This window comes from Podarcis vaucheri (genome assembly GCF_965113315.1).
Source record: "Podarcis vaucheri genome assembly, chromosome: 4".
Classification (NCBI taxonomy): Eukaryota; Metazoa; Chordata; class Lepidosauria; order Squamata; family Lacertidae; genus Podarcis; species Podarcis vaucheri.
This window is the reverse complement of record NC_138762.1, coordinates 82046594-82065207: the sequence shown is the minus strand read 5'-3', so window position 1 is coordinate 82065207 and position 18614 is coordinate 82046594. Positions and strand designations below refer to the sequence as shown.

Below are 18614 nucleotides of genomic sequence, written 5' to 3'. Positions count from 1 at the left end.
GGGAGTCAGGCTGCGCCCTGACCAAAGGCCTGGTGGAACAGCTCTGTCTTGCAGGCCCTGCGGAAAGATGTCAGGTCCCGCAGGGCCCTAGTCTCTTGTGACAGAGCGTTCCACCAGGTTGGAGCCACAGCCAAGAAAGCCCTGGCTCTAGTTGAGGCCAGCCTAACCTCTCTGTGGCCTGGGACCTTCAGGATGTTTTTATTTGCAGACCGTAGGTTCCTCTGTGGGACATACCAGGAGAGGCGGTCCCGTAGGTACGAGGGTCCTAGGCCGTATAGGGCTTTAAAGGTTAAAACCAGCACCTTAAACCTCCTGATCCTGTACTCCACCGGGAGCCAGTGCAGCTGGTATAGCACCGGGTGAATGTGATCTCGCAGTGAAGACCCCATAAGGAGTCTCGCCGCGGCATTCTGCACCCAGTGGAGTTTCTGGGTCAGTCTCAAGAGCAGCCCCACGTAGAGCGAGTTACAATAATCCAGTCTGGAGGTGACCGTCACGTGGATCACAGGGGCTAGGTCAGGGCGAGAGAGATAAGGAGCCAACTGCTTAGCTTGGCGGAGATGAAAAAATGCCACCTTTGTTATAGCTGTAATCTGCGCCTCCATAGGTATCGAAGATTACACCCAAACTCTTAACGGACAGTGCTGGCACTAATTGCACCCCCGCAAGAGATGGGAGTTGCCCCCTCAATCTCATATCATCCCGTCCCAGCCAGAGGACCTCTGTCTTCGAAGGATTTAACTTCAACCGGCTCCCATGTAACCATCCAGCCACAGCTTCCACATGCTTAATATTCTCTGACGAAGAGTGTTATTACATTCCAAAGAGCTTCATTTAGTTGCCTTTGATTGTGCGTGGACCATACGATCCAAAAAATACCTTGGATTCTGTAAGCCACAAAGAAACAGCTGAGTTGCTTCGTGCATTGTGGTTTTCCTGTTACTAACTGATGAAAAAGTTTCAAAAGATGCATATGTATTACAAAGTGTGAAGACCTGTGTTTCTCAAATTGTTAATATTCGCTCCTGAGTCCAGTGTTTTGTTGGACCTGTACATACTTCTCTGAAAATCACACTGCACAGTAGTTGCGAGCATCAGTGTGCTGTTGTGGGAAAATACGAGTTATCTGAACACACCCACAGTTAAGTTAGCCAAATGTCTCTCACAGAAAGGGGTTCTTGCCAAGTAAAGCAACATAATCAGTTTCCCGCCCCCTCTCTCTCTCTTCTGTATTAAATAAGATGAAGAGACAATGCAGAACTTCCTGGTATGGTTTAAGACAGCAGTGGTCTCCCTCCCTTCCTTCCCGCTGTAATTTGTGTGTTATTTGAATTTCCTTGGGAAGTGTCCTCTTAGCTTTTTCCCTTTTGAATGCTTTGAGGAAAAAGCCATTCTGACTTTGAAGAGCTCAGCTGCAGTATCTTCAGTTTCTTGGGGCTCCAGCAGCAGTTAAAAAGAGGACCTGTTACAGGAAAGGTGCATAATTTGTTTATAGCATCCTACTTAGCCTTGCTATTTTATTCTGCCCTGTTGAAAGCAGCAGAACAGTGCAAACTTCAAGGAGAGGGGAAGAGACAAACCTGATGGGGCAAATGTGGGAGCTGAAAGTTTAGCAATTTAAGCAATAGATTTCTGCCTGGCTGGCTGCTGACATGAATTTATGAAGAGAAACTCCATGTGCCCTTCTACAGTGGAAGCCTAAGACGTTGCTTGGTAATTGCAGAATACCCCTGGGCATTAAGAAGGAGATTGCAAATATGTAAATAATGGTAGAGGCGATTTGGAAATGAAGGAAAACTCTCTAATATTGTGGGAGAGCTATGTGGCAAGGAGATGGACTATAAAACTGGTTATGACCTCTTCTAAAAATGATGGGTTTTGACTGAAAACACACCTGGATCCAAGAACAGAAGTTAGCTACTCAGAAATTTCTGTACAGTATTATTTCTCATGTAGATTTCTGGCTTTACGTAACAGCAACTGAAGAGGAGAGGCAGTGAATGTGTTCCGTGCATCAATATATTAGTTACATTTTGTAAAATACATTTAGCAGTATACAGTGTAATTTAGGTGCATCAAGAAATTGTCGCTGCGATCAAAACTGGAGTGAATTACCGGCAGTTAAATCCGCCAAGTCTTTTATTGTTTCATTTATTAATGAGAAGTGAAATACAAAGAGTTACCCTTCATCTCCAAATGCTAAAGTCCTGGACAACTTTTTTAAAATGCTACCTTTTTAAGTAGCACTGGAGTGAACATTAAAGGCTACAAGAAAAAGATATTGTGGGTTCTCTTTGTATGAAACATTTTTTAAAAAAGTTTCATGTGGCAGTAGCACAATGTCGCAACGTGGATATGCAAGAGAAGGACAAGAAAATCCTTTCCGAATTCTGCGCAGAGTGAACCACGTCTTTCACAGTGTTTCTTCAGCAGTACAGCGGTCTCTGACAAAGAGGCATGGGCGAAATTACCCACGCCACGCCTATTCTGGTAAGATTTGATTTCAGAATAATCATTTGTAACCAATGTTCCAGAATATAAGTGTCTGACTCACATGGCAATTCTTGTATGTGCCAGACACTACTTTTACTACATTATTCTTTTCTTTTATTTTTAAAAGCTCTCAAAATACAGAAACACCTTCCTCAGTTTTAGTGCACTTGTAATAGCACAACCTTATTTAATGGTCCCAAGTGATGCTGACAAATAAAAAATAAGTAGTTTTTAAACAAGTGTCTGTTCAGTATAATATATATTTTAGAGTTTGTAGGTATCGGATCAGGTTTTCCTAACCTTTTAATCCTAGTGATTGAAATGGCATTTCAATGGGCCTCAATGGATATCAAAATATTCCACCTATACTTTTAGTCACAGTATTACGAGCAATGAATGTCACCCTTTATGTGGTATGTAAACTATGCATTGTATAAATAATTCTTGTTTAGAAAGTAATTGTTTGTGACAATGTACATTTCACAGTCTGGAAAAAAGTACATGCAATTAACCCCACCTAACCTTTCCACAAATGTCAGATATTGTATGTGCCCTGCAATATAACAGGAGTGCTTTTTAGATTTCATATCTGAGGTGTGTGTAAGTAAGTGTCCATCCAAATACACCTTAACTTGTGTTTAGTACTTAATTGCCTTAAAGGCTTACAATAATTGGTGTAGAGACAAAGCCACCAGGAGCATTTAATTCAGAGGCTGAATGGCAGAGATAAATATCCATTATTTGCTTCCAGTTCTGAGTTGCAATCTTGTTTACAAAATTGGGTTCACAAGTGACCATGATTTACATCTAGGACTACAATCTGGGTAGGGTTTTGTTCAAAATATTTGAACTGTCTTTGCTCAGTGACCTGCTTGGGGGTTGGGGGAGGAAATACACACATACATATTGGCTTGGTTTTGTCAGCTGACAAGGGTATGGTGGCTGTAAATAGACCTTGGACAAATTTCCAGCCTAGGATTTGTTTTAATGAATTTGACTTTTTGCACCACTGATGAAATCACATTCTGCTATGAAAGACGAAGCCCTATTTTAATAGGCACTGCCTCATATGTTTAGCAGTAATTTTAGACTGTGAAAATCAGATTATTATTTTTTATTCAGTCAGGATCATCCCCACCCCCTCACTATTAATTTTATAATAGGCTTTTGAGAAACACCTGTTGATCTTGCTCAGGAGTGAATTAAGTCAACCTCAGGGTCCAGTACTGAATAGAGATTAACAGCTGTTCCTTTTAACCTCTGTTTTAGAGTAGGCCTGAGGTTCAAAGGATGTGGTACTGTTTCACGAGGTTGTGTAAGGTATCCAATTCAGTAGACTCCTTTTGTTGCTTTCAAGATAATGGCCTTATTTCACCTGTCTCTTGCAAATGTGTTTTATTAGTCCCTGAGTGTGTTTAAATCTGATTCTCACATGACTGGACAGCAGGTACCTTGGAATAATAAAATATCTACTCAACAAATTTGGCTAAGGTTTTGGCTAAGGCCATCAATAAAACACAGCCAAGTAACCTCGAAGGTGCATGTGATTCCTTCATTTCATACTAGTTTTGGTAGGTGTCTCATATTATTTCATGTTCTACAAATGCTAGAAACTTCCTTTCTATCAAAAAACGAAAGGTGGGAATCAGGAGTACGACACATTGGTGGGAGGGCTACCCCCACCCCCGTTGAACTCTTATGTGTGTTTAACATTGTTTTGACTACATAACCACACTCAACGCCTGCAGGTTGGAAAAGGAAGAGATTCTTTTTCTTGCAATATATTTTAATGAAAGTTCTTTCAGTTCCAGCATTTTATACATTTTCCTCCATCATGAGGAAAACCAGTCATTGCTGCATAATTACAGTTCACTAAAAGCAATTAATTTACATATTGTCATTATATTTTTCCAAAGGCTCAGGAAGACGCTCAGGTATTTCCTGAATAATAAATGTTGTTTGGCACCAGGTAACCTGCCTCACCCTTTGCAAACTCGGCAAATTACATTTGATAACTCTATTCACATTGACAGCGAGTGCTCCCCTAGGACAAACGTGTTTCTATTGAAAACATCTTTTCCTGTCTGTGTTAGAGTTTACACAAGATCACTGAGCTGCAATGTATTGACATTAGGCAGAAGCCCTTGTGATATTATTTTAGGTGCCTGCTGAAAAGGTTTTTGTGCTGGCAAATCTACCCAGACCTAATACTTTAGCTACCTATATTTCTTTTAAAGTTTTACTGATTTTTAAAATCTTTGCTTCAGTGATCATAGTTCTATGTATATATGTTTTTTAAATTGTTTTGTAGTTTGTAGCTGTATTTTATCTGCAAATTTGTTTGTGTAAATAAATAGAGAGCTATTTAAGTGGTTCATACATTTTTCTGGATTAGGTAAAGCCAAAAAGTATCAGTATCTTGTACTATTTCAGATCTGAAGCCTGTCCTGAAGTTTTAAAGGCCTGGTTTGTAGTAACCCAGTTGTTAGGTACCTCTGCTTTATGTAAACATCCTGGGTGACTGTAGACAATTTTATAACTAAAGAGAAAATAGCAGACAGCAACGATGGGTGGTGGTGATGGAATTGCGTAGTAACTTTGTCCAACTTTTGATAATAAAAGGAACAAAGGTCATTCCACACACAAAAAGTAAAGCCAGATCAAATAAGCATGATCTGTTGGAAGAGGAAATATTTTGCTCCTTGTTAGGTTGGGTGAAGATGCATTGTATTGTGATTTCAGTTAAAGAAATGGAAAGCTATAGTGTTTTTTTGAGTTGCAGCTCCTGGCTAGTTTCTATGGCTCAAGGTAAGTAAAAGAAATTTGATTTTGTAGCAGAATGTGAGGATTGAAGTGTTTATATCACTTAGACTCGCTTATATGGCAGGTAACAGGCAGATACTTGTAGCTTCTGGCATTTGCTGAGGTGAATTTTTACTATACAATTTTCTGCCAATCCCACTCTTCTAATAATTTACAGAGGTTTCATTAATTTTGCCAGAGTACAAGGCCAGAGGTTACAGGTGACTATTTTTTAAGGGGTTCCAGTCACCACAGGCTATGTTGACACAAACATTCATTTGAGATGACATTTTTGTGTAATTCAAGGAACAATTGTGCCCGTCAAGTATCTGTTTGGGGAGTATAAATCCATCTAAACCCCTTCACTTTGCAATTGGGTTCTTTATTAAATAGAAATAATGTTTTCATTCTTTGAAATACTGTTTGCAAGGGAGTACCACAGGCTTAGTCCATAAGCTTAATAATGCCATAATTGTTTTGCTGGGTTCTAGATAAGAGCCAAACACACCTCAATAATGAGTTGGGATGAGAATCTACTACTGACTTGGTATTGCTGCTTTTCACTCCTCTGCAAAGGAGCAGTTTCTATGTATCTTGTAGGAAGATGCACAAGTCAAATTTGCTCTTGTGTGCATGCACTTTCATGTGTGTTTCTGCAACTTGCCTCTGTACCAGCTTGCTTAAAACAATTTAATGCAGTGTACTGTGATGTCGGTTTTCTAGGAAATTTTCAGTCTGTCCCAGGAAATTTTCTGATGCCCTAGAGCAGGGGTGCTGTAACTTCTGCCCATTGAGATGTTGTTGTTCTGCAATTCCCATCGTCCCCAGTCACCATGTCCAGTGGTGAATGATTTAGTCGAGCCTGGTGAGCCACAGGTTCCCCACCCCTTACTTAGAGAGTGATGTAATTGAGCATGTTATTTTATTTGTATGTAGTAAACAAATCTATAAACTTCGAAACTTCCATGCTGCTTTCAACTACTGTCTGTATTTTTTTCAGTGTTCAGGAACACCCAACCCTATTTTGACTGCACCTTTACTACCTGCTGCACAGGGTGGTGCTGTTAAATAGAACTGCAATGTCCCTTTCTCACAAGCTTGGAAGTTACTGCTGCAATACTGCAGTACAGTGGTACCCCGCAAGACGAACGCCTCGCGAGACGAAAAACTCGCAAAACGAAAGGTTTTTTCGTTTCCGAGTTGCCTCGCAAGACGAATTTCCCTATGGGCTTGCTTCGCAAAACAAAGCTTGCCCCGGGGACAGCGGGTCTTCTCTTTTGAAGCAAGGGGCGGCGGGGAGAAGCGATCTCCCCGCAGCCCCAGGTTCGGGGACAGCGGGAAGCGCTTCCCGCTGCCCCCGGACCTCTTTTGAAGCAAGGGTTTGCGGGGAGATCGCTTCTCCCTGCAGCCCCTTGCTTCAAAAGAGGTCCGGCGGCAGTGCGAAGCGCTTCCCGCTGCCCCCGGACCTCTTTTGAAGCAAGGGGCTGCGGGGAGATCGCTTCTCCCGGTGCTCCGAAGCGGGGCGGGGGGGTGGGAACACCTTCCCCCACTGCCCCGCTTCGGAACGGTGCTCCGAAGCGGGGCGGGGTGGGTGGGAACACCTTCTGAAGGCTGGCGGGGGGCAAAAGTCTTTGTCCCCCTGCCTGCCTTCCCAGGGGCTTTTAAATCGCCCCGGACAGCGGAGAAGTCCTCCGCTGTCCCGGGGCGATTTTAAAATGCCGCCCGCCAGCATTTTAAGATTGCCCGGACAGCGGAGAATTTTAAAATGCTGGGGGTGGGAAGAAAAGCCCTTGTCCCCCCCCCCCCAGCCTTCAGAAGAGGTCCGGGGACAGACTGTCCCCGGACCTGGTCTGAAGGCGGTTTCCCTAGGAACGCATTAATTGATTTTCAATGCATTCCTATGGGAAACCGTGCATCGCAAGACGAAAAACCCGCAAGACGAAGAGACTTGCGGAACAATTAATTTCGTCTTGCGAGGCACCACTGTATAGGGTGCAGCTGGGAGAAGGCTGCAAGCTGCTATGTCTTTTTGCTTGAGTCAAGCCTAGAGAGACCAGACTGCACAATGCTGGTTTCTTGCTACATCAGTGGCAGCCAACATGGTGCCTTCCAAATGTTATGGACTACAACTCCCATCAGCCCCTGCCAGCATGATGTAATTGTCAGGGGTAATAAGACCACAACATTTTAAGGACAGCATGTTTGCTATCCCTGCACCACATATTGATCACAGGAGTAAAGGGAACAAAATTAATTGGTCCTTGAATCTCTTTCAAGTAGCACAGCTACATACAGCGGTACCTCGGGTTAAGTACTTAATTCGTTCCAGAGGTCCGTTCTTAACCTGAAGCACCACTTTAGCTAATGGGGCCTCCCGCTGCCACTGCTCCGCCGGACCACGATTTCTGTTCTCATCCTGAAGCAAAGTTATTATTAACCCAAGGTACTATTTATGGGTTAGCAGAGTCTATAACCTGAAGCGTCTGTAACCCGAGGTACCACTGTATAGGAAAACAGTCATACCTCGGGTTGAAGTAGCTTCAGGTTAAGTATTTTCGGGTTGCGCTCCGTGGTGACCCGGAAGTAACAGAGCACGTTACTTCTGGGTTTCGCCACTTGCGCATGTGCAGACGGTAAAAATGACGTCACGCGCATGCGCGGAAGTGGCAAATCGCACACACGGGTTGCGTTCACTTCAGGATGCGAACGGAGCTCTGGAACGGATCCTGTTCACATCCAGAGGTACCACTGTATTGGAAACTGGGTAGGATTATTAGTCCGTATTGTCTATTCTTTCTGGCAGGAGCTCTTTCAGTTCTAGGTCAGGGGTGTCACATTACAGTCCACCTTTGTCTTTAAAAAAGAAAGAAAGGAGATATTAAGCCAAGGTATTGAGCCTGGGACATTCTACATGCAAAGTGTGCTCTGTCACTGATTCCATCCCCCAAACAGTACCAAGCAAAGCCATGGAAGGGAAGAAAGAAAGGAATGCAGCTAAGATATGGGTGCAAATGGAAAAATGGCATGGAGGGAAGAAAGGAATAATGTTGGTTCCATGCCTTACCCAAGACTGGAAAACCCATCAGAAGACTGGAGTTAAAATGGACCCCAAATAGCACTGGGGATATAAAAAACAAATCACTGATGGGTTTCGGGTCAGCTGGAACAAATGACAACCAATAGACATTCACAGTGAAAAGTAAGAGACAAACCAGAGAAGGAAATGGAAATGGACTCCTAGTAGAAGCTGCAAACCTAACAAGGCAAATAATCATAAATGAAAAGATTTGGGTGCATAATAGGCTGGGAATTCCTCTGCTGCTGTATTGTATGCCTTGAATATTTGATGCTGCAAATGATTTTGAATGGCTGAAGACTGGTGTACTACGTAGGGCATACTATTCTAAAATGACAACAGTGGAATATGACATGTAGGAGACTAAAGCAAAATGCCTTTTCTAAACAATATCATTTCCTGTTGCATTTTCTTTTAATGTTTGTGTTACCCCACCCATACTCAGCATGAAAGTACATAAAGAAGCAGCAGTGTAAACAACAGTGTGGAAAGGGGTGGCTCTTGTTCCTGCACACCCATTACTTGCATGCAGGACTAAAACAGGAAGCACCTTAGGAAAGTCAAAAGTAAAAAAAGAATAACCATTGTTCTAAAGTTTGGGATCGAAACAGAATAGTAGAGGTAAGATTATGCTTCCTTTTGGATTAACAGAGTAGACAAGTATACTGCCATGCTGCTATGCATATTTTATGACCGGTGAGACGTTTTGTAGGCTTATATTTTTCAAGTGCATAGTTAACATATAGATTTAATTACTTTCAGCTTATAGCTTTACATGCTCAGTCTTTATTTAGTGGGTTTAAGTGCCAGAGTTCATTTCCTTTACACAATGTAGCTGGCAACAGCTGATTTAGGGGCCATGTTTCCCATTCATAATTTGGTGTAAAACAAACCCCACCCCAATTCTATAAGAAATGCATCGTAGCATTTTTCTGGAGCTCCCATAACAATGTTTAAGTGAAAGTTTGTGGGGTTTATTTGGGGGGTGGGGATGGTTAATGTACACTGAAGTGTCTTGCTCCGTGCCTGTTCCATGGTGAAGAGCAGGAGGCTGCTTGGCTTCATTCTTGTGACAACTTTTCCCAGCCATGGTTGGATTTGTTGTTGAATTACGACTTGCATCATCCCAGATCATTGGCTAGGCAGGCTGGGAGCTGTGAATGCCAACAACAACTGGAGAACCATTGATTCCCTGTCCCCTTTCTGTGCAGTCTTACCACCTTAATCAGAGGCAGAAATCCTTCTGAAAACCAGTTGGTGGAAACTGGAGGGGGGAACAGTGCTGTTGAACTCAGATCCTGAATGCCGGCTTCCTGTAGGCATGCTGGACTAAATGGGCCACTGGCCTGATCCAGCAGGTTAAGTCCTTAATTCGTTCCGGAGGTCCGTTCTTAACCTGAAACTGTTCTTAACCTTTAGCTAATGGGGCCTCCCGCTACTGCCGTGCCGCCGCTGCACGATTTCTGTTCTCATCCTGAAGCAAAGTTCTTAACCCGAGGTACTATTTCTGGGTTAGCGGAGTCTGTAACCTGAAGTGTATGTAACCTGAAGTGTATGTAACATGAGGTATCACTGTAATACAAATCAGTCCCTCCCTGCTTCGTCCAGTTGTTTCATTGGGGAGCGGCCTAGATGATTTGATCCATGGCATAAATGCTGAAGTGAGTGCAGACTAATTTCAACCCCTGTTTGCCATAAGTCACGCCACCCATGTGCACCAGGACTTAGTGGGCCAAATCAGAACCGCAAGCTAAATCTCCACCCTGATGTCCTAGAAAAGAATCCAGGAAATTTGCATTGTTTTGAATAGGAATCAACTTTACAAATGTTTGCAACATTAAAAAACAAATCACACTGAAAAGTTATATTGATGCTTCTGTTGGCTATTTTATAGTAAGGTCAAATAATGTGTCTTAAGCGTTTAGGCTAACCACATGGGTATTTGAGTAAATCCCACAGCATCGGATTTCTAGCCTTATTTGACACTGAGCAAATGCTATAATGGTTCAAGAGGGAGGAAGCACACACGGCAGTGTAGCCACATCTATCATAGCACAGCAGAAGTACAAAAGAGAGAGAGAAAAGAAAATGGCCCAAAATCAACCATACACATCATTTACATATTCTTTTAAAGAGCTGGAAAGAAACCCAGTGCCTGATTTTTCTCTTAACTTATACAAACTATATTAATGGTTTGTGGGGGTTCAGCAGTGTGCTTAATAACCTCTAAGGAAGGAGAGTCCTTTCTTTCTCTTCTTGCCAAGTGTACAACCCATGGACGAGCTGTAGTGTCAATGGACATTGGACACGACCCCAAATAGTGGGTTGGATGTACCGTACTTTTCCGTCTATAAGATGATTTTTTTTACCTTGAAACAATGCTTACAAATTGGGGTCTTATACATGGGTAGTGCAGAGGGGGATGGTGGAAATGATTTCTGTCTTGAGTAGTAGATTGTCACTGGTGTTATTGTGGGTGATAGGCTTCTGCAGCAATGTCCGCTGACGATTGGTCACTGCTGTGGCAATGGCTGTTGGTGATTGGGCCCTGCTGCGGCAATTGGGCGTGTGATTGGCGGCTGCTGGTGTCGATCAGAAATAAGACAGTATCTCTTGTTGGGAGAAGGGACCATGAGAGGTGTGCAGGCACCATGTTCCAGTAAGGGCTGGGCTTTTGCAAACTTTCAGCTTGTCAGGTGGGGCTTCTAAGCAAGGTCTCAAGGATGTGTCATCGGAGGTATTGTGGATGGCAGGCGGACTGCCTTCTGTGCAGAATTTTAAGAACTTTAAACATCTGCTGGTTGAAAAACCATATACATTATTGTCTACCACAAGTCGTACAATTCTGGGCTCTCTTCTTCTTAGCCGCAGGTGAGTTATATAGCCTTTGGCAAGATGTTTCATCTGTTCATCTCTATTAAGTTTCTATGTGAAGCATGGAAGATAATGAGGTTTCCTGTTGGTTTCTTGAAGTTTTTAGACAAGCCCTTCTACAACAGTAAGGATAAAGACAACCATAATATGATAACAATGGATTGCCAGCTGAACTGTCAGGTTTGCATTCTGTGGTCTTATCTCTCCCCCACTATGTTTCAGGTGGGCTGCCTGAAACATCATCTGTCTCCCTTCTGCTGTCGCTGATGCCCTCTCCTCCAGTTATAGAAAATTAAGCATCAGGAATGGGAAGCTCACTCATTCCCTGCAGTTCTTTTTGTGCTTTTTTGTTATCAAATCTATATTATCCAAGCAACTTCCTCATGGCATTAAAAGTAGCTTTGTTGGGTAAGTTGTTCATGAATATAACTAGGTAGAATTTATACTTAATGTGATTCTTACAAATTTGTACATAATTTTGTATACATAATGGAATGCTTTTCCAGATATAAATGTACAATGAAGAAGAAACATTACTGTTACTGTTTGGATAGTTGTAATTATAAATCATTGAGTTACCCACCATGTTTTCATTTCTTGACCTTCTGGTGACTTTGGAAAGGCAGAAGTCTTCTCCGATAGCAGAGGGGAAACAGTCTGTTATATTCTTTGAGTCATTTAACAGTTGCTTCTGTCACTTTCATTTACTGTCCTGTTTATCTGTATTACAGAATTTGAGATTGCTAGTAAGTAATCTTGAGGTCACTAATTAACAGGTAATCTGCCCCTGCAGCAATTACCTAAAAGGATCAAGTGAAGTAAGACTTTGCTTAACGTTTAATGGGTGAAAGTTCATAGGCATACTTGAACCTTGGGCATCTTTTTAAAAAGTCCTTTTACACATATCACTACAATTTATTTTATTTTGTTCTGTTTTCTTTACATCCCACCTTTTTCTCCAAGGAAGTCAAGGTGGTGTACATGCTTCTCCTCTTCCTCATTTAATCCCTACAACAGCCCTGTGAGTAGGTTAAGCTGAGAGGCAGTAACTGGCCCAAGGTCACCCAGTGAGGTTTATGGCTGAATGGCGAGTTGAACCCTGGTCTCTCAGGTCTTCATCTGGCATTCTAATTTCACATTGCCTGCTGTAATCTTATTGATCTGCATGTATAACATAAGCTTTATGGATTGACTATTCTGACCTATTGTGTACAGTCTCTGAAAGTGTATAGCAAGTGCATTTAAAAAAAAACAAAACAGATGTGTGGATAGCTCTGTTACTTTGAGAAAAGACAAAAAACCTAGCACAGGGATAGCTCAGTTGGTAGAGCTCAAGGCTCTTAATCTCAGGGTTGTGGGTTTGAGCCCCATGTTGGGCGAAAGAGTCCTGCAATGCAGCAATTTGGACTAAATAATCCTTGTGGTCCCTCCCAACTCCACAATTCTATGATTCTAAGACATGTAGATGTCATTTTAAAAATAAGAAACAAATCTACATTCATTTAAGTTTTTTGTTGTTTTTTAACCACATGCAAAATTCTCAAGAGAATTGCCTTGGGCATATAAAACATGTTCTGAAGTACATGCATTTTAAATAAGTTTTATTATTCTAGCTGAAGAAAAGTTTTATCAAGCTCAGGAATGCACATATATTGGTGAAGATTTCAATTAAAGATTGAATTGTCTTTTTCTGCACCTTTCAAGGAAAAAAAAGTGAGAATAGGGATTCCACCCCCCCCCCCAAACAAATGTGAAATTTCCCATTCCATTTCAAGGAATTGTCTCATTAGAGAGCTCTTTGAGAGAAGCAGCTGTCAGCTGACCAGTGTTGTTCCTTTCAGGCTAAAAAGAGATGGCTTTACTTGATAGGTTACCATTTGCTAATGTAGGGTTCCTTAAGGGAGGCTTTTGACATGCCACTCCAGGAGAGTTTAGAAATTAATTTGTTTTAAAAAGATGTTTTGTGTTTAACTGAATTTGCTCAGTTATTGTCTTTTACATTCTGGGTGAATAAACTTAGTGTGCTGCATGTGAGTTCTCTGTACCATAAAATGAAAATGAGAAGTTTCCAGTCTTTCGCTAACCCTTTTGTGGACCTCTGATCCTGTTGAAAGACACACTGGCTTTGCATGTAACTTGAAGAAAGGTATTGTGTCCCATTCAGCTTGACTTTTACTGTGAAAGGTGAGGTTTTGAGCTTTCCTTGTATATTGAACGGCACTTTAAAGACAGAGGTCACCATCTACTGAGCAACTCTTCACAAAATTGATTTGTGGCAATATGACCTTAAGTCTGATCTCCTTGCTGTACAAGGATATTGCAGAACTGTGGTATCTTCTAAAGAAAAGAACAGGTGCGTCTACCTTTCATATTTTCTTCCCTTCCCTTTCTTGTTTCCACTTCCAGTGACTTCCCTGAACTGAAATGACGGGTGCAATCTAGTAGTTCTTGAATGTTGTATTAAGGATCTGTTAGGGATCTTCCGGTCCGCTGCGCAATTCACACATTTATATTTTTCATTTCCAGAGAGCCTATTGTTACGTCAGTGCCACGTATGTGTTCTTTGTGAGCTTTATCACACAGAATGTTTGTAGAATATATTTACTAAAGGATCACGAATGCTTCCTTGTTGTACCTACTGGTAGCTCCTTTAGAAACTGTTCCTTGTATCTTGCGATGTGCTGTTTGATTGTCACTCTCCCTCCAAGGCATTTTATTACCTTTGTGAGAAGGCTAGGGCAAAGGAGGGGATTCCGCTACTACATCTACTTCCAAAATTGTCAGTAGCAAAGCTTCGCTATCGTATCTTTTCTTACAATTTCTTTTAATTCAGAGCTTTCCACAGCAATCTCGCTTTATTCTGATAGGGTATGAATGAAGCATTGGAGGCAGTCTTTGCTGTAAATAGTGAAGCTACAGTCCACTGTGAAACTGAAAGCTTGTTTTTGTGGAAATTGGGGAAGGGGAGGGGGAGAGAGAGAGAAACCAAATGCTGCTGATTCAGTTCACGTTGCCTGTCTTGTGTTCTGTTTGGTATGCATGACTGCTATAGAGGAATACGGGATGAACAGCAGTGACATGTCAGGTTGGTGATTTGTATTCTACCACTTTGGTCTCTGAAATGATACTTATTTAATGTTGAGTTTAAGTGTTGGCGTGTATTAGGAGATGTGATGTTTTCCATTTAAAGTAAGTTATATCAAAGGCTCTGGGTGTGCCTGCAGCATCACTGTGCATTCAGGAGAATTGTGCTAGGCTTTTTGTGTCTTGGTGTACTGCTGGAGACAAGAAGGAATGCAAGGCTGAGGTTAAAAAGCATTTAAGGAAGCAGAATGATAACAACTAGAAAATTCAAGTCGTTGTCCCCTGCATTTTCTGCCATTGTGCATGAAATGTTTTGCTTGATACTATTATTAAAACCATTTTGTTTAAGCGAATGCTATTTGGGGGAAATGTACTTCTATGCTAGCTGCCAGATAGTATTGTATGAATTGTTTTAAATGTAGTTTAACTTAGGGTAATCGTAAGAATCCTTGTGTTTTCTGGGTAGTCCAACTTCTCTGATATTAAGCAACGGTAGCTCCTGGCCTAGAAACAAAAGTGTTGGCTTTTTTGCCCATCAGCCTGCTGTTCATCAGCAGGTACTTGGGACATGGAGATAAGCTTTCACCTGCTCCTGCTGCTGCTGCTGCTAGAGGTATTGGGACATCAGTGTGCAAAGAAGTATGCAGTCTGAGGTAAGTTCTGAGATTAGGTTTGGCTGCCTATAATACTGAGCAGTCCAGTCACTACACACATGCAAATAAAATGTGGACATGCTCTTACTCATCTCTGAAATTGCTTCCTGGTGGTAATTCATTTATTCCATGTCATGTGGAAGAAGATACTAGTTTTATGCAAGTAAGATGCAATTAAGGGATGGAGAACCTTTGGCCATCCAAATGGTGGTGGTCTCCCAATTGCTATGAACCCTGTCCAGCATGGCCAATGGGCAGGGATCATAGAATCATAGAGTTGGAAGAGACCACAAGGGCCATCGAGTCCAACCCCCTGCCAAGCAGGAAACACCATCAGAGCAAGAACTGATAAGAACTGTTGTGAATAATATCTATTGGCTTGCAGGTTCCCCATCCTTGGTGTGATTGATTGATTGATTGATTGATTGATTGATTGGCTTGAATGGAACTGTGAAGTAGGGATGGATATTGGATTTAGGCAAATCCTGGTGTGAAGTGGGATACATTTGAGGTATTTAGGACTTGTGAAAGTGGGATCTTTGTAAGGTGGCACAAGCTGAAGCAGAAATCCCTGAAACACTTTGTTGACACCTCAGTGGTGCAGATATCAAAATAATGTTGCAGACAGGCATCTGTTGAAAGTGAAAGTAATGTGTCTAGGATTACTATAAAGCCAAAAGGCCAAGGTGGAATGATACTGGGGAGGAAGAGAAAACACCAGGGCACAGAGAAAGAGCACCACTGTGACTGATGGTTCTAGCTTGGTTATCGGAGGGATTTATTTTACCAATGCTCTCCATCCTGGGTTCTTTAGGAGAGGGGGAAACTTTGCAAGTAGAAAGTATGCGTCTAAACTTAAGAGAAGCGTCAGAACTGGATTTGGAGAGGGTTTTTTGCAACAATTCTAGCTTATAAGCGACCAGACTGCCCCACCGCACCCCCAAATCCTATGTTGTACTTTTCAGTCCAGTTGCACAGACAACATAAGGTGAGGTTAAGGGATTCCTTTTTCTGCCCACCACAAAATTGCAATGGCTGCTCTTGCATGAAAATCACTGCAACTTTTCTTCTGAAAGTGGACAGGATTTATGCCCTCAGAATAAGCTACCTTGCCTACAAATTTCAGCCAGTTCTGACAAAAAATTTTAAAAAGTGGGCATTACTTTTTATAGCGATCTGCAAGAATAAAAGTCACATAAGAATCACCTGTACTTCCTGGATTAACTCTTTACATTGATTACTGTACAGAGAGAAAAATAGCAAACCTGAACCAATGTTTTAGCATTCCCATCTCCACATGGACTTTTACCAATTTGGAGTGGAATTCTCTTTAAAAGACCTTCAAGTACTGCTGAAGGCAGCATATTCAGTTATGCACTTCAGAAAACTCTCATACATTTTGTTAGATCCTACATCAGGAGGACTAGTTGGAAAACGGTCATACCAGGGGCATAGTTTCCTCATTGCAGACAGATTGCTCTGTTGTTCAGTATCAAAAAGACTTTGGTTCAGTAGGTATTTTGCTTCACTGGGACCTCAGTTTAATAAGTATTGTACTGAATGGCAAGGGGAGCATAACATTAAGTTAATGTCTTTTATCCAACTGCTTTTGTGCAAATCAATCAGAGCTGATGGAAGAAAGCTAGTTGGGGGTAAATTCAACTGGAACCAATAGTTAAATGCAGTGCTTTTTTCTGGGGGGACGCAGGGGTATGCATACCCCTAAACATTCTGTGAATCTATATTTGGCCTCCCTCATTGAGGGGCAATATTTCAATATGAGTAGGAAAGTGAGAGTACCCCTATACATTTTTTAAGAAAAAAAAAGCACTGGTTAAATGTCCTGATTAATTTGTAGCATATACAGTTCTAGCAAAACCATGCACACATTGTATCAATGAAGCTTCTGTACTAGGGTCCCACTAAGACCCATTTCAGGGTCTTGTTCTTCCCTCGCATTTCGTTTCCTACTTCTGGGGTCCTGCAGCTCTTGGTGTGGAGAGGGCACACCACAGTCTTGAAATTCAGTACCCTAGGTGGTAGGTTGCTTTGATAGAGACAGCTAAGTTGGCAGAAAGAGACCTCTTGAAGTTCCTGAACTATACTGACCTTAATAGTTATATGTGCTAACAGTCCAGTCCCATGCATGTTTACTCAGAAATAAGTCTCTGCTGCATTGGGAGCAACGCGTGGTGTAGTGGTTAAGAGCGGTGGGCTCGTAATCTGGTGAACCGGGTTCGCTTCCCCGCTCCTCCACATGCAGCTGCTGGGTGACCTTGGGCTAGTCACACTTCTCTGAAGTCTCTCAGCCTCACTCACCTCACAGAGTGTTTGTTGTGGGGGAGGAAGGGAAAGAAGATTGTTAGCCGCTTTAAGACTCCTTAAGGGGAGTGAAAGGTGGGATATCAAGTCCAAACTCTTCCTCCTCCTCTTCCTCTTCCTCTTCTTCTTCTTCTTCTTTGAGGCTTACTCACACTTAAGAGTACATGATATTGCAGCCTAAGTTCATTTGTTAAAACTGCACTTGATCAGGAAAATTTGATCGAGATCTGCTGAGTTTAATGACCAAAATGTTGCATTGTGGATGTGGGGTGATGGATCTGTTAGCATGTGGTGAAGCTGTTAAGCGACTGCCTCATTTGCATCCACTGCACAACTCAGATCTGCATCCAGTTTAACTGTGCTGACACTGTCTTTTTTTTTAAGTAGCTTGATGGTGACTCAAGGAGACAAGAGTGGAACTGTAGGGTGGTACAGGGCCATGGCACAGCATTGCTTTGCCAGTATATAGAATGCCTCAGAGATCATCTCAAATTGTTAATTTTGTATTATTCATCGACCCTTGGTTTGGATGTTTAACTTACAACAAAGAAGCATGCTAGCAGCTATATAGGATCTTGTTGGTTTATTACAGTTAGTAAAGCGGAATTAGCATTGCTCTGACTGCATCTTGAAGAAGGAATGTTAAAGGAGCTTGCGTTTCCATTTCACTTCTCATGTGTTCGGGCTGAAAGGTGGAGGTTGGTTTCTCTTGCGGCTGCAGCCTTCCCACCCCCGCCCGCTTCACTCAGTGCTTTACATCATATAAAAATTAACCTGAAGTGAAAGGTATTCAGAGCTGTGAGATGCATTCAAAGCCAAGGTATGGGGTCAGCTCTGGTCACTGAACATACTTTCTACAGCTTATCCACATGCTCGTTTGTTGTGCTCTTTCGAGTGAGAGAAATTTGTAAAGATCAGCTACTGCAGACTTTATATTGTGAACATACCTGGCAGGGCTTTGCCCAGTTGCTTGTAGCATCATATGCAGTGGTGCATTTAGTAGTAACTTCCAGTTTCTTATTGCCTGCCTTGCATGTGATGTGATTTCGGGGAAGAGTTATCCTTATCACTTGATCCCAGTGTTACACACACCCCAATATTTGAGGAGTGAGGGGTTCCAACAGAAACTTTGGTTTGGTTCCTTGGTTCCCTTACGATGTAGGTCATTGGAGACTTATGACATTGCTGTGATACAAGGTTTATTTCCAAACACATAAATATGAGATGGAAGGCTCACCGCATTAACTCCCAACAGAAGGTGTTTCCCCAGTAGGTTCTAGGGAAGCCCTCAAATGCCACAGCTTTGGTTT

General features: G+C 42.1%; 1 protein-coding gene across 12 annotated transcripts in view; it reads left to right on the top strand.

The window, feature by feature from the left end:
• Nucleotides 1-18614, top strand: part of MCF2L (MCF.2 cell line derived transforming sequence like) — a 109817-nt gene that overhangs the window by 32259 nt on the left and 58944 nt on the right. For 2 of the 12 annotated variants that reach the window (XM_082218559.1, XM_082218552.1), the window contains exon 1: nucleotides 14260-14330. The exons of 7 other annotated variants lie outside the window; for them this stretch is intronic. In XM_082218559.1, the coding sequence (XP_082074685.1) occupies nucleotides 14285-14330 (46 nt within the window). In that variant the 5' untranslated portion in view covers nucleotides 14260-14284. Of the gene's footprint in view, nucleotides 1-1380; nucleotides 2491-14257; nucleotides 14331-18614 lie in introns of those variants that run through there. 3 more of the 12 variants (XM_082218560.1, XM_082218561.1, XM_082218562.1) reach the window with 3 other exon arrangements.